The 14,051-nt window shown below is 46.7% G+C and overlaps 1 protein-coding gene across 2 annotated transcripts in view; it reads left to right on the plus strand.

The window, feature by feature from the left end:
• Positions 1-1,036: 1,036 nt before the first annotated feature.
• RIMKLA (ribosomal modification protein rimK like family member A) overlaps positions 1,037-14,051 on the plus strand; it is a 30,553-nt gene continuing 17,538 nt past the window's right edge. Inside the window, exon 1 of one of the 2 annotated variants that reach the window (XM_036446766.2) lies at positions 1,037-1,341. In XM_036446766.2, the coding sequence (XP_036302659.1) occupies positions 1,179-1,341 (163 nt within the window). In that variant the 5' untranslated portion in view covers positions 1,037-1,178. The remainder of the gene's footprint in view (positions 1,342-14,051) is intronic. The other variant, XM_036446765.2, reaches the window with a different exon arrangement.

Raw genomic sequence — 14,051 nt, forward strand, 5'->3', positions numbered from 1 at the left:
CATAAGCCAAAACAAAACAACAACATATATTTTAATAAGCTGGAAGAGCCAATGCAGTCTCCAAAAATGGCTAGCTTCAGTCTAGCCGTTATTTAGAAAGGAAAATCTGGCTTCCACCATCGCTGTTTGCAATTGGCTGGGACCAAGGATGGTGTTTAAGGATGACTCAGTTGCATGAACTGAGGGGCAAGAAAGACCATCCAGAAGTCTATCTCACTAAAAAAGGAGTCACAGATCCTTTTTCATCACGTTGAGGTTCTACAGCCCCAGAACTGCAAACTAGGACGGGGGTGGGGGGTGGGGGGTGGGGGGTGTCCAGTGTAAGAACATCTGAGACCTTGAGAAATGTGCCTTCAAACTACCTAAACGGGAGACGGCTAAAACCCAACTCCCCATCAACCCCCTACCTCCAGCTCCAGGCCAGTATTTGGGCAGAGAATTCCAAGGCCAGGGTCCAACTGGGGGCCTAGCCAGGTGACCTTCGCCAGGCTCCTGAGGCCCTGCCCTGGCTCTGTAAGAGGCCACCGGTCACCGCAACCCTTTCTTCCCCCCTCTTTCTCCCATTCCCCTCACCATCACCACCAAGCTCGCCATCGATCGCCTTTGGGACACATCCCCTCTGCGCATCCTTACAACAGTCCATCAGCTGGGCCGCCCCCTCCCAGCCACCCGGCCGCCGCCCCGGCCCCTCCCGCTCCAACCGCCCCACCCCGACCGGCAGCGCCACGCCCACTGGGGTCCAGGGCAGGATGCCCTCTCTCAGCTTCACGGTCTCCCGCCCACGGCTCCCCGGCTCCCGGGGCCCCGAACCCCGCCAGCATCCCATCCTCCGGCCGCCGCAGGCCGCAGGCCGCCGGCCCCGCTCCCCCTCCCCGGCAGCCGCAGGCCGCCTCTGCAGCTGGCCGCGCGGCCGGCCCGCGCCCGCCGCCCCGCGCTGATTGGCTGCTCGAGCCCGCCGCCGCGCGCTGATTGGCTGTCAGGGCCCGCCGCCGCGCGCTGATTGGCTTCCAGGGGCCGGCGCGGCGCCCCGCGGCCGGCAGATTCGCTGGGTCAGGGCTGCAGAGGCGCCTGGCGCACCGGCGGGTGCGGGGCCGGGCGCGCGCGATCGCCCGCCAGCCCGAGCGAGCGCGCGGGGAGCCCGGGGTCCGTGCCGCGCCGGGGCTGCCGTGCCGGCCGCCATGTGCCCGCAGCTCTGGTTCCTGACGGACCGGCGCATCTGCGAGGACTACCCGCAGGTGCAGATCCTGCGCGCCCTCCAGCAGCGCTGCGCGGAGCAGGGCGTGCGCTTCCGCGCGGTGTTCATGGACCAGATCGCGGTCACCGTCGTTGGCGGCCACCTCGGTGAGTGCGGCGGCCCCGGGGGAGCGGGGAGGCAGGCAGGCGCGCAGGGGGTCCGGAGAGCCGGCCAGAGGGCGCGCACCCTGGGCCTCCCCCAGGCAAGTCTCCTCCGGGTCCCCGGAACCGGCCACCGTCCCCAGCCAGACCTCTTGGGGTTGGATCTTCCAGCTCCTAACCTTGAAAGCTTCTTTGGACCACCACCATCGGCCCCAGGCCAGGATTTGGGAGCGGGCATGAATTGACTCAGGGTACTTTGTTGTAGGAGAAACTCGAATTTACCTGAAGCCTTTTGGAAGGAAAGCAAGCTGCCAGTCCCAAATTCTGCTCGCATCGATTTTCTGCCGGGGGAGATTTATGGAAACCCACGTGAAATGTACAAAATTGCCATTAACACGAGTGTTTTAAAAGTTTTCCGAGAGCGCGTAAGCATCACGCACTACATGGGAATATCATTCCCAAAGCAGGAACCTACATAGGGGAGAAACACCTCTTGAATGTAAAGTGGGAGAGTAGGTCTTTGATGGGTTGTCTTTAAATTCATCAACTCTCCTAAAAAAAAGGAAAATGTCGAATTCTGATTCCAGAAAAGCCAAGATTCCAGGTACAGACCATTCTGGTCTCACTGGTTTCTCCACGGCTGTGTCCAAGAGATTTCTCTGGAGAGACATGGTTATCATCTGTAACCCTGACCACAAAAGGTCAATCATGTTTTTAGGTATTTTTAATTATTCTTAATGCAAGCAGTCTGACGTAGGAATCTATGGATTAGGAACTTGCGCCCTGGGTTACAGCCACTTCAGGGGGGTGTAGGACTCAAACGGATTTGGACCCTACTTGAGGGTGCTTCCTGGGATACCTTGCATATTATTTCAACCACACTTGCTTTAATAAGCTCATAATTTGTTACTTCTCTTTGGTGGGGGAAAGGGATTCCAAATTCTGAACTGGCTGCTTACAAGTGATATTTTGAATATGACCCGTTTCTTAGTGGAAGGTATCTGTTCTAGATGTTTCATCCAAAACCATGTCTAAATCCTTGATAAGTAGTATCAGACTATATAGCCTATTGGAGAAATATACTACAAACGTAAGATGTCTCACATTCAGTCTAAAACAGTGTCTGTCAACCATAAAGAGTACCATCTCTCTCTCTCTCCTTGGCTTGCTAAATAAAGCTCCCAGTTAATGTAGAACTAAATTACAGGGAATCTGCAGACCTGGATTCTTATTACAGTTTTGCTGCTAACAAGTATCCTGGCTTTGCCTTGACCAAGACACGTTATGGGTTTGAATCTCAGGCTTCTAGTTATAAAATGAAGGCCTAAGATTCCCCCAGCTCTGAGATTCTGTGTCAGTGCCATACTTAGGTGGGATAATCTGTTATTTTCACTCACCTAGACCCAGGGTTGCTTCGTTTGCTCTTCAGTTTATTTATTTACAACTTGTAATGATGCCTTTTTAGATACGGTAGCCAGAATCCCACATGTTCCTGTGATAGACCCCATCAAACATGCTGTGAAAGAGTGGGGGAATGTTCTCTGTTTTATATCTAAACCCCCATTTTAAAGAAGCAGCCCTAACAAAAGAGAAAATTAAATTCTAGAGCTGCAGAAGGCATTTCAACCCTTTTGTTTACTAAACAAAATTTCACTGAAGTCCTGTGTCTCTCAATCAATTAATGAACCAGGAGTTATTACTTTTTAAAGTACAACAAAATCTATATGGTTATTTGCCTGGTCAATGGAGAAATCGAAAACAGGTATTTTTGATGCATTTAAAAATTTTTTTTGCTAGTTCAGATAGCCACACACATATCACAACACATAAAGCAAACTTACTAGATCACTGTTTCTGCCATCTAAAACATCAAAAGATTTATTTGTGGGGTGGGTTAATTAAAGCATAAGAAAGTGAGTTCCCTGAGAAGAGAGATCTCATTTGTTTTGTTCAGTGCTGTAATAAGTGACTAGAATAGTGCCTTATACACAATAGGCACTCAAACATTTTGAATAACTAAAGATTATCGGCTCTATTTCCCAGTTTCTTCTGTATTTAAACTATAGAAAACTCTTGGCAATTTGCTAAGCCAAAATATCCTTCTGAAAAAATACTCCAGAATATACTGTCTCTGAAACATAGAAACAGATGTTCATAATGATTGAGAATTACAGAATGTGAGAGCTCGTAAGGACTTGGCGATCCTCCCTTCGGTTCCACCCCTTCAGTTTACAAATCGAGAACCGGATGCTCAAAGAGACGACGTGAGTTGCTCAGTGTCATCTCGCTAGTTAGCAGCAAACCCACAGTTAAAAACTTGATGTTCTCATTCCAAGCCCTGTGATGTGGGGTAACAATGCTTAGTGACATCTGCAGCCTAGAGTACTTTTCTTGGTAGATGTGGCCATGAACCAAATTGAATTAAATGGAGGCCGGATAGTGACTTTGCAAAGCACTTTCATAGTTGAGGAAGTGAAGGTGCCACCTTTACAAAGTCTTCATACCTTCATCTTCTCTATTTCTTCTTGAGAACATTTCCCCAAGATCAAGGAGTGGATGGAGTCAGTGCCTCCGGCAGTTGCTCAAATCCTCTCCTGAGCTTCCGTAGGTGGAGGCTCAAATTGAGAGAAAGAATTTCAGGTTGTGCCGAAACTGGTTTGGCTCAGTGGATAGAGTTGGCCTGCAGACTGAAAGGTCCTGGGTTCGATTCCAGTCAAGGGCATGTACCTTGGTTGCGAGCACATTCCCAGTAGGGGGTGTGCAAGAGGCAGCTGACTGATGATTCTCTCTCATCGATGTTTCTAACTCTCCCTCTTCCTCTGTGAAAAATCAATAAAATATATATTTAATATATATCTATATCTATATCTATATCTATATATAGATATAGATATAGATATATTTTTTTAATAAAGAATTTCAGGTTGTATCTGCAAATAGGATTCAGACAAGAGATGAAAAGTTTTGGGTTTAAAGACTATAGTTATTTTTAAGCTAACACAAGTAAACTGAAAATGCTATGCCAATGCAAGATTTTATGAATATTTATTTTTAACCCAGTCATCTACACGCCCCAGCACAGATTTGGGTGGGGAGATGACTGGAAAAAGTGGAATGACCTTCAGGTGACTGAAACAGTCCCATAGAAAACACCTGCCCTTCACCTTTCTGCTGGCTAAAGCATTATGAGAATCACATCCACCTTCATTTCCTTCCTAGAAACCTCAAGTTCTTCATTCATTCAACTAATATTTATTAATTATCCTCACCCCTGGGAATGAGATGGTGGTGAATGTGGCACCAAAATGCGCATAGCAATAGCCAAAGCATAATATACATCGTGTTTAATTGTGTGCCAGGCACAGCTGTAAGTTCTTTTTACATATTAACTTTTATAAACATCAATAAGGGCATCCAGGTTGGCAGTAAGAACTGATACTCAGTAATTCTGATCTCAGCAGAACCAGAATTTCTGTTTCCTCTCATCCATTCCACAGTTGACCCCCCCCCCACTTGCCCCCATCAGCCCGCACTGACTTCATCTCACCCCTTGCACTGAAATTTGCTGTGCCTGCAATGCCCATCTAGGCCAGGTCCCTCCCACATGGTAAACTTTTATTCTTCCTTCATATCCAGCTCAAGCCACTCATCTCTATAAAGTCTTTCTGGAACTTCCTACCCTGGCCCAAGCAGTTTTTCTCTTCCATCTGCTGCCAAATCACATTGTACATACCTTTTAAAATAGCATTCGTCATATTTTATTATAACATCTATTTATAAAGTTTATGTTCCTTTTCCCACTAAATGAATGGGGATTCCTCATATGTATGCTCTATAATGGTCCACAGTAGGCCTTGTTTGTTGGATGACTGGGTGAGGTGCCTTTTATTTTTTATTTTTATTTTTATTTTAAAATACATTTTATTGATTTTTACAGAGGAAGGGAGAGGGCTAGAGAGTTAGAAACATTGATCAGCTGCCTCCTGCACACCCTCTACGGGGAATGTGTTGGCAACCAAGGTACATACCCTTGACTGGAATTGAACCTGGGACCCTTCAGTCCACAGGCTGACGATCTATCCACAGAGCCAAACCGGTTAGGGCAGTGGTCGGCAAACTGCGGCTTGCGAGCCACATGTGGCTCACAGGCCTCGGTTTGCCGCTCTGTTGACTATGCCAACATAAATGAGTTTGCCAACCACTGACCTAGACGCTCGATTCCAATAATTTCAGGCTGTTGTCCCTTGGGATTGCCCCCAGTGGTCAGCAAACTCATCGGTCAACAGAGCTGCAGTTTGCCGACCACTGGGTTAGGGCATGAGTGAGGTGCCTTTTAAAGGCTAATCTAAAATAAGAGACTTTTACTGTAATTAGTTTTTGTGTTGGGGAGATCATGAGTGGATGTGTAAATTTTTGTAAGTGTTTTTATGATGACCCATTATATGAGGTCAGGGTCATTAGTGCAAATTAAGGTCTTTGACCACCCACAGGTTTTTTTACGATTAACTGTCCCGAAAAAACAAGTATAGCCACAAACTCAGAGACAGATACCAAGACAGAAAAAAATAAGCTTGACCTGAAATCAGGGTGTGTTATAATTTGTCTCTTAGGAGCAGAATGATTCAGCATTCCTTCCCTTACTTTGAGAGCCAAAAAAAAGGCCATCTGGCAGTTTCTAGGTCAGGTTCTTTAAGTTACGGTGCTCTGAGATACTTGTACTTGGTTCTTTGTTTTAATCAGGTAAATAAGATTTAAAAGGTTTGGGTCAGGGGGAATCCTAACTAAATGTAGATGAGGAAATGGTCTTATTGCAGCCTTCCAAAAGACAACAGAGGCCTCACAGAGAAATGATGGCCTCCCATCATTGCACAGGAAGGCACTAGCAGTAAAGGGTACCATGCTCACCTTTGTGCACAGAGGTGAGCGTGACCTCGGTCCTTGCCGAAGGCTTGTGCCTGACCCCCGTAATGGGAATAAACTTCAGAACAGCTCTAGTGGGAAGGGCAGGCAGTGGGTGGAAGCACCTACCATATGTTTCCAAACTGACGTGAGCACTGAATGGATATGCTTTACCCCATGGGTCCACGTTTATGTCTGTGGGCTGACCTCGAGGACTGAAGGGGGGTTGGATGTGTATTTTATGTTTATGTTTCTAACAGTTCTTACAGACACTTTATGAACTTCATGAACACCGATTGGGATCCTTAGTGGATCTCAAAGCCCTGCTTATAGATTTTTGGACCACCTGTTGTTGCTACCATAACACTTCCACCAAATTTTTTTAGGATTTCCTGGTGGTCGGGGTGATAGCCATCATCAGCGAGGTCCATGTCATCCCCACCTGTCCACATGCCCTTGTCCCTCCCCTTTCCAGCAGAGAGTCCACTGACATCCAGGGCCATCCACTTCAGACTCTCCCCGGCCACCTGACTCACTTCCCTCAGATGTGTCACCTTAGGAGCGTTTTATATTGTTTCAACAAGAGTCTATCACACATCTGAAATTCTGAATCTCTTTCTATGTGATCCTTCACTACTAAAAAGTAATTCAAGGACTCCACTATGAAAAAAAGTGTTAAATTTAAGTTACGTTGCATTGAGGATCTAACAGGAATAATGGTTCTTTCTTCCTGTAACTCTATTAATACTTTAATATCTTTTTTGTGCCTTAATCTTCACAATAAAACTATTCATTTATTTATTTTATTAAACAAATATTAACTGAGTGCTTACTGTATGCCAGGCACTGTGCTAGGAACTGGAGGTATGGTGGAGAGTTATGGACACAGTCTCCACCCTCATTATGATTTCAGTCATTCATTTGGTCAACAAATATCTGTTGGCTGCCTACTATATGTAGGATATTGTTCTGGGCACCAGAATAAGGCAGAAATCCTTCCCTTTCAAGGAGATTACATTCTAGATGGGGGAGATAGAATACAATCAAGTTAAGTAAAATACATAGTCTGTTGGTTAAAAGAGCTAAGGAGGAAAAACGTGGGGAAGGGGGTTACAATTTTATTTTATTTACTTATTTATTAAATATATTTTATTGATTTTTTACAGAGAGAAAGAGAGAGGGATAGAGAGTTAGAAACATTAATGAGAGAGAAACATCGACCAGCTGCCTCTTGGACACCCCCTACTGGGGATGTGCCCGCAACCAAGGTACATGCCCTTGACCGGAATCGAACCCGGGACCCTTCAGTCCGCAGGCCGAGGCTCTATCCACTGACCCAAACTGGTTTTGGCGGGGGTTGCAATTTTAGACAGGTTGGCTGGGTGGTTCTCACCCAGAAGATGCTGTTCACGTACAGAACTGAAGGAGGTGAGGAAGCGAGCCATTTTGGTACCTGGGAGTAATTCAGAGGGAATAGCTGGAGCCAAGCAGGCCAGGGGCAGGCATTAAGGAGAGGAAGTTGGAGGGGTGGGAATGTAGAGAGAGCAGATACGTAGGCCTGTGGGTCACGGAAGGACTTCAACTTTTACTCTGGATGAGTTGGGAATCACTCAAGGGTTTTGAGCAGAGAAGTGACATGACCTAACGGATGTGCACAGGGTCATTCCAGGCATGGTGTTGAGAATAGACTGATGGCAACAAGGGCGGAAGTAGAGACATCACTTGGGAAGTATTTAGGTAAGAGACGATAACAGCATGCTATATGCTGGTGTGAGTAATCCAATAGAGGGAGAAACCGGCAAATAGGAGAGAGGTGAATTGCCAGAAAAGTGCCTTAACTGGGCAAGGGAGGCTGGGACATTGTATGTTTCAAGGAATTGGTCTAAGCTAGGAGCAAGGATACTTCAGCCATCAAAATAAGAGAGAAGGGAACCTCTGAGACATAGGTACAGGTGTGCAAGTAGATGTGATTATGGGAGATTTTAGAGAAGTTCTTTTCTGATTGCCTTGGGTTTTCTCATCAAAATAGAAAGAGTGAGAAGGAGAAGGAGGGAGGAAGTGGTGAAGGTTTGAGGCAGGAAAAGAAATGGTGAGATAGTTGTGTAGGGTTGTTGGAGAGTGAATGGACTCAGGACTATAATACTTATTGCACAGCCATAAGGATGCCCTTGAGACCAGTCAGCAGGTTTGGGCGTTTCTAAACGAGATTGGTTTCATTGCACAGGACGGAACAGAGTAGGCAGAGAGTTGGAGCAGTCTAACCAGGGTTGCGATTTAGCCAAACAAGAAACAAGTACAAGGACTTGAGGGTTTAAGTTATAATTCTTGTCTATTGAATTTAAATATAGAGTAAAAAAGAAAGAGGGTAGGAAGGGGGTGAGGGACAGTGAAAAGATGAGGGATCCAGGCATAATAGTTCCTGATGGGATCTAAGTGTGGCTGGAGTTGGGAGAAGCTGGAAAGATAGGAGACAGTGGTTGGAAATCGGAATTATGACGAATGCATAAAGTTTAGGCTGTAGCTGGCAGGGGTGGCTGAGGTGAGGTAGTGGACAAGACTCTTGGAGAAAAGGAGGTCATGTTGAGTCCAGGCCTGGGCATTGGAAGAATTCTCCATATGGACACTGAAATTGCCAATATTTATGAACGTATGGGAGAACCAGTGAGTCAGAAGCTAAAGCTTCCAGGACAGAGGAGTAACCGGGGTCCTTAGCGAACTTGCACAAGTTGGATACTGTGCAGTCTATGAGAGTCAGGCTGGGTGTTTGAGGAGAGAGAAGAGAATGCACTGGAAGCCACAATGAGGAGCAAGGAGCACACCTGTCCTGCCTCTTGCCCCAGTAATCCCAGGTGTGCGAGAGAGAAAACAGCCACAACTTGGTGGAACTGCTGGGTAAGCAGTGTTACTAGGGAGAGCCGGGGTTCAGTGAGACCCAGAAAAAGAAGGTGAAGGGAACACACACTGAAAAGTTTGAAGGTAAGGGATTCGCTGCCCTTTGAGGGGCACAGTGGAGATAGGACGGAGTGGGAGGTGGGGGTAGAAAAGGCAAATCAGAGCAGGTGGAGCTTAGAGTTCAGGAAAATGACATAGCCTTGGAGACAGGAGTCTTGGGTGCCTGACATGGAAGGGATGAAATTTGTCTCATGGCTGCAAGAAAGATCCAAATGGCAAGGTGGGGAAGGGATGAGGGAGGGACCCTAAAGGGGGAGGTTTCCAAGCTCTGGGACCCTTCCATTTTGCAGAAGAGAAAACAGACCCAGAGATGTTTATGTCTTGCCAAACCATTAAATGAGAGCACGGAGTTACATCAAGCCTCTGACGTGGAGGCCACTCTGCCATAATTGTCTTTCATCTCGTGTTGCTCCACTTCTTGAAGTGCTTTAAAAATAGGTTAGCCCTGAGATATCAGATATCCCGAACTCAGTGCTTGTGAGAAGCCGTGCTGTTCCTATCGATCTGTTTCGGAGAGGTAGGCATTATACATTTATTAGTTTTGCACGTTTCTTCTGAGCCCAGAGGCACCATGAGTCAACATCTCCCTTCTGAAAGCCTCCTTGATGCTCCCTCAGAGGCGGCCACCTACCTGCTCCCTCCAGCACTTCTCACACTGTGCTATAGAAGGTTGCCCCCTCGCCCCACCCCTGTCCAAACCAGACTGGTCATTTTTCTTAACACCCCGGTGCTCTGAGGAGGGCATCCATGGCATTAATTACAGCTGTGTGCTGTCTTTCTTAATTTCCGGGGAGTAGTGCTTGTTTCATTCACACATCTCACCCCCCACTCCCAGCCCTTAAGATGGTGCCTGTTCCTTAGCTGTCAGTGCCCCCTCCCCATTTGATAGGGCCCCACTTCTCACCATCAGCAGCTGGGGGGTCTGTCTGAGAGCTTTCTCCTGTCACAGGAGTGTGGCCATTTAGCCCACACAGGCATGGCAAGCCAGAAGGGCCAGGGATTTAATACCATGCCCCTGGAGCAGCTCTCCACCAAAGACTGAGTTGGTGTATTAAAAATTTTATCTCGCCAGCTCCCTTGCCTCTTGAGTGGGATAACTGAGGTGGGTGCATTGAACCGTTTCTTATTTTTGCACAGCAGGATTAAGCCCCAGTGGCCAAGGTGGTCACTCAGTTGATAACACACCCTTATTGCCTCATTCTCTTCTCTACTCACGAAGTGTTTCCTGACATTAATCACCGTCATAATAAACCTCATCCACTTAACTCTTCCTCTCTGGGGAAACCCAAACTAACACTGGGCTTGGCCCAAAGTAGGTGCTAAGTAAATATTGGCTAAATGAATGCATGAAGCAATAAATGTGTATTGAGTGAATGGGTGGATGAATATTCTACATAATAAAGAGCTAATATGCAAATGGTCTTCATGACCTCATACCTTCACGCCTAAGGGCTCAGACACTCAGCAGTGGGGAGAGAGGAATGGGGACCAGCCAGGCACAAAAGAGCTTGTGAGAGAGGAATGGGGACCAGCCAGGCACAAAAGAGCTTGTGAGAGAGGACTGGGGACCAGCCAGGCTGTGGCTCAGGAGAGGGACAAGCCACCTGACTCGAGGTTCTGGGTGCTTGTGGCCAGCCAGAGGGAAGGAAGCCCGAGTCTCAGATGCCTGTGACTGGCTTGAGGAGGGAATCCTGGGTCCCAGGCAGTTAGGGATGTTCCTTAGGGGCCAGCAGGGAGCAGTTAGGGGCAATCAAGGCAGGCAGAGGTGGTTAGGGGCAATCAGACAGGCAGGCAAGCAAGTGGTTAGGAGCCAACAGTCCCAGATTGCGAGAGGCAGTCAGACATCCCCTGAAGGGTCCTGGATTGGAGAGGGTGCAGGCCGGGCTAAGAGTCGCCCTTCTCCATGCACAAATTTTGTGCACTGGGCCTCTAGTTTGTGTCCAATTCTTTCTCCATAAGGAGTCTATATGCTCCTGGTAGGCAGAGACCACCTGGTTCATCTTTGCTTGCTTCATAGGTGCTGACTCATTCCAACAGTTCAGTAAAGGTTGCTTTGAATTAAATGACCTCATCAAACATCAGTTGGTAGAGGGAGAAAGTGGCCCCATAATCACCAGGTTTTAATGAGGTGGAGGTGAGATTTCTTTGGGCATTGTAACAAAGAACTTTAAATGGGCAGGAGGGAGGGACCCGAAAGGGGAGGTTTCCAAGCGCTGGGACAATGGCATCTACTAGTACTTGTTAATAATAAAAATAACTTTTCCTTATGAGAAAATGCCGAGGGCAGAGTAGAAAGAACCGAGGGAGAACCCGGAGTGTGCGATGAGCCAGGTTACGTTTCAGGTGACACATCTCCTCATAACACAACATAATGTGAAGCCCTTAGTGGGTTATCCACTTACTTTATTTATATTATTGATTCCTTTCTGACAACTTTCAGAGCTTCGCTACCAGCCACTGTTGTTACCTGATCCTGCTGACATAGAGTGCTTCTAAAAGCCGCCATAACTGAGGTCCCTGCTTGCTCTCATGCAGTGTCCTAGTTTCTGATTTTTGCTGTGTGGTTTTGTAGATGAGGGGTTTTTTTCTGGCATACTAGAAACCAGTTTCGTTTTTGAAGCTAAGGATGTGTGTGTGTGTGTGTGTGTGTGTGTGTGTGTTTAGGACAAATTAGTGCTGTATGTGCACAGGTTGGACCCATTATGTATCAGTTCCATGTAAAGGCAAAGCCTTTTACAATCAGATCTATTGCAGGGGTCCAGGCTACAAGACATCTCTAATTTAAATGAGATAATATACGTGGAAGTTCTTAGCAAAGTACATAAAGCACAACAGATGCTCAATAACAATGCGAGCCAAATTCAGATCTGAATGACTGCACCTTTTATTCATCCCTGCTGCTGCTTCCCTCTGTTGGTAGGAATGATGAGAGTGGTTTTTAATTTTTAGAGCTCTTCGTTCCAATAATGATTTGCTTATTTCTAAAGCTATTTCTCTGTATTATAAAGTGTATTTCTTTGCTGTAGTACATACAGATGCAGAAGTCTAGTTTTGTAGGGTGAACTTAATTTAACTCAATATGTAAATTAGGAAATGGACTCAATTGTTTGGGGAAAGTTACACATTTTTTCTATCTTGTTTCTTTTTAAAAATATATTTTATTTTATTTTTTTTTACAGAGAGGAAGGGAGAGAGATAGTCAGAAATATTGATGAGGGAGAAACATTGATCAGCTGCCTCCTGCACGCCCCCTACTGGGGATGTGCCCACCGTCAAGGTACATGCCCTTGACAGGAATTGAATCTGGGACCTCTGAGTCTGAAGGCTGACGCTCTGTCCACTGAACCAAACTGGTTTCTAAGCCTATCTTGTGTTTAATAATTAAAATATTTCCAAAGATAAACGATGGAGAGTTCAAAAGGAAATCAGAATGTAATTACCCTTGAAAGTAGATTATTCTTTTTAGAATTCATATGGAGAAAATGTTAAATAATACATCTCAAGCCCAACCTGAGTCTGGGAGACCCCAAATATCCCAGAAGCAACTCAGCTCCCTTTTCCCTGCCCTGCTGCCGAGGTCAGGGTGAAGCCCCAGAGCACGAGGGCACTGCAGCTCCTGAGATCCCTGTGATGTGGGGGCATGAGCCTCTCCCTGTTGGGGGCTTCCCTTCCCTTCACTGCAGCCAAGCAGAGCCCTGCCCTCCCCAACATCTTGCATCAGCTCTTCATTCCCTTGGCTTGAAGCCTGTAGATTACAGTGGATCTTGGGAAGGGTGACACGTTAAGGTCCATCCTGTATTAAGTGTACCTTTCCTGAGGAGAGAGGTGAATGAAGAGAGGCAGAGTGATTACGTAAGTGGTTGACCGTCTCAGAATTCACTGACAGATTTGCCAAGGCCAGACTTAACCCATATTGTTCTTGGCCATGTCTGGGTGGAGCTGCTGTCCCCATTGAAGCCACCGTGAGTGGCAGCCTCTTGTCTACTACTTTCAGACATGGTGATATTATATAAACTAGGGTAGACAGCAGAGGGCAGGAATGAACAGGAGGCAAGTGGTGTGGCCCATAGCAACAACGCTGGAGCTGAGCCGGCGGGCAGAGAAGTAGCTGGTTGTGTGAGCGCTGTATCCCTCAACCTGCCGTGTCCCTCTGCATGGAGCTGCACGGCCAGCACCGTGAGAGCCCTGACCTGTCTAACTGTTTGGTAGAGCCTTTTCAGCTTCACTTTAACCCATTCCATTCTTCATTTATTAAAGGCTTCAGTTGGAATGAGCCAGGCCCAAAGATTTACCTTTGGAGAAGAGAGATGAAGTCCTGGTAAGACTTCCTAGGTCTGTGTGAACCTGCTTGTCAAGGCTGAGCTGTCTCTGTCCACTTGTGGTTGATATTTCCAGAAACGACCGAATTCCTTTCTTCGCATTTGGAAGTGTAACTGTCCATCTGTGGTCTCGTGTTGGGATTGAAAAGCCAAACGTTTCTGCTGCTTCTCATTTCTCCAGGTCGCTTTTCTGTTGCAAAGCTGTTTTTCTCATCAGGTGGCGCCCATCTCCGTCCATTGTCTTACCTTGCTTAGCAGAAAGTCTGTGCAATGCTAATGCCAGCGCCTTGCAGACTATGTATAGCATTGCATAGTTTCAAAGCATTGTTAAATATCTCATTATGTAATGTTGTCCTGGGCTGTTGCTTTTCCCCTGAGTGTATTTCCTCACCATTTGTGCCAACTTGAGCGCTTTTCTTTTTTCTCCTGTCAATTTTGACTCCGCTATACAGGGCTTGCTCCCTCCGCCCCTTTCAATTTATTTCCTATGGGGCCTATAACTGGTAAAGAAAAAAGCATATCTAAATGGTACTATTTTCTGATGGT

Source organism: Pipistrellus kuhlii, unplaced genomic scaffold (genome assembly GCF_014108245.1).
Source record: "Pipistrellus kuhlii isolate mPipKuh1 unplaced genomic scaffold, mPipKuh1.p scaffold_m20_p_2, whole genome shotgun sequence".
In the NCBI taxonomy this organism is placed as follows: domain Eukaryota; kingdom Metazoa; phylum Chordata; class Mammalia; order Chiroptera; family Vespertilionidae; genus Pipistrellus; species Pipistrellus kuhlii.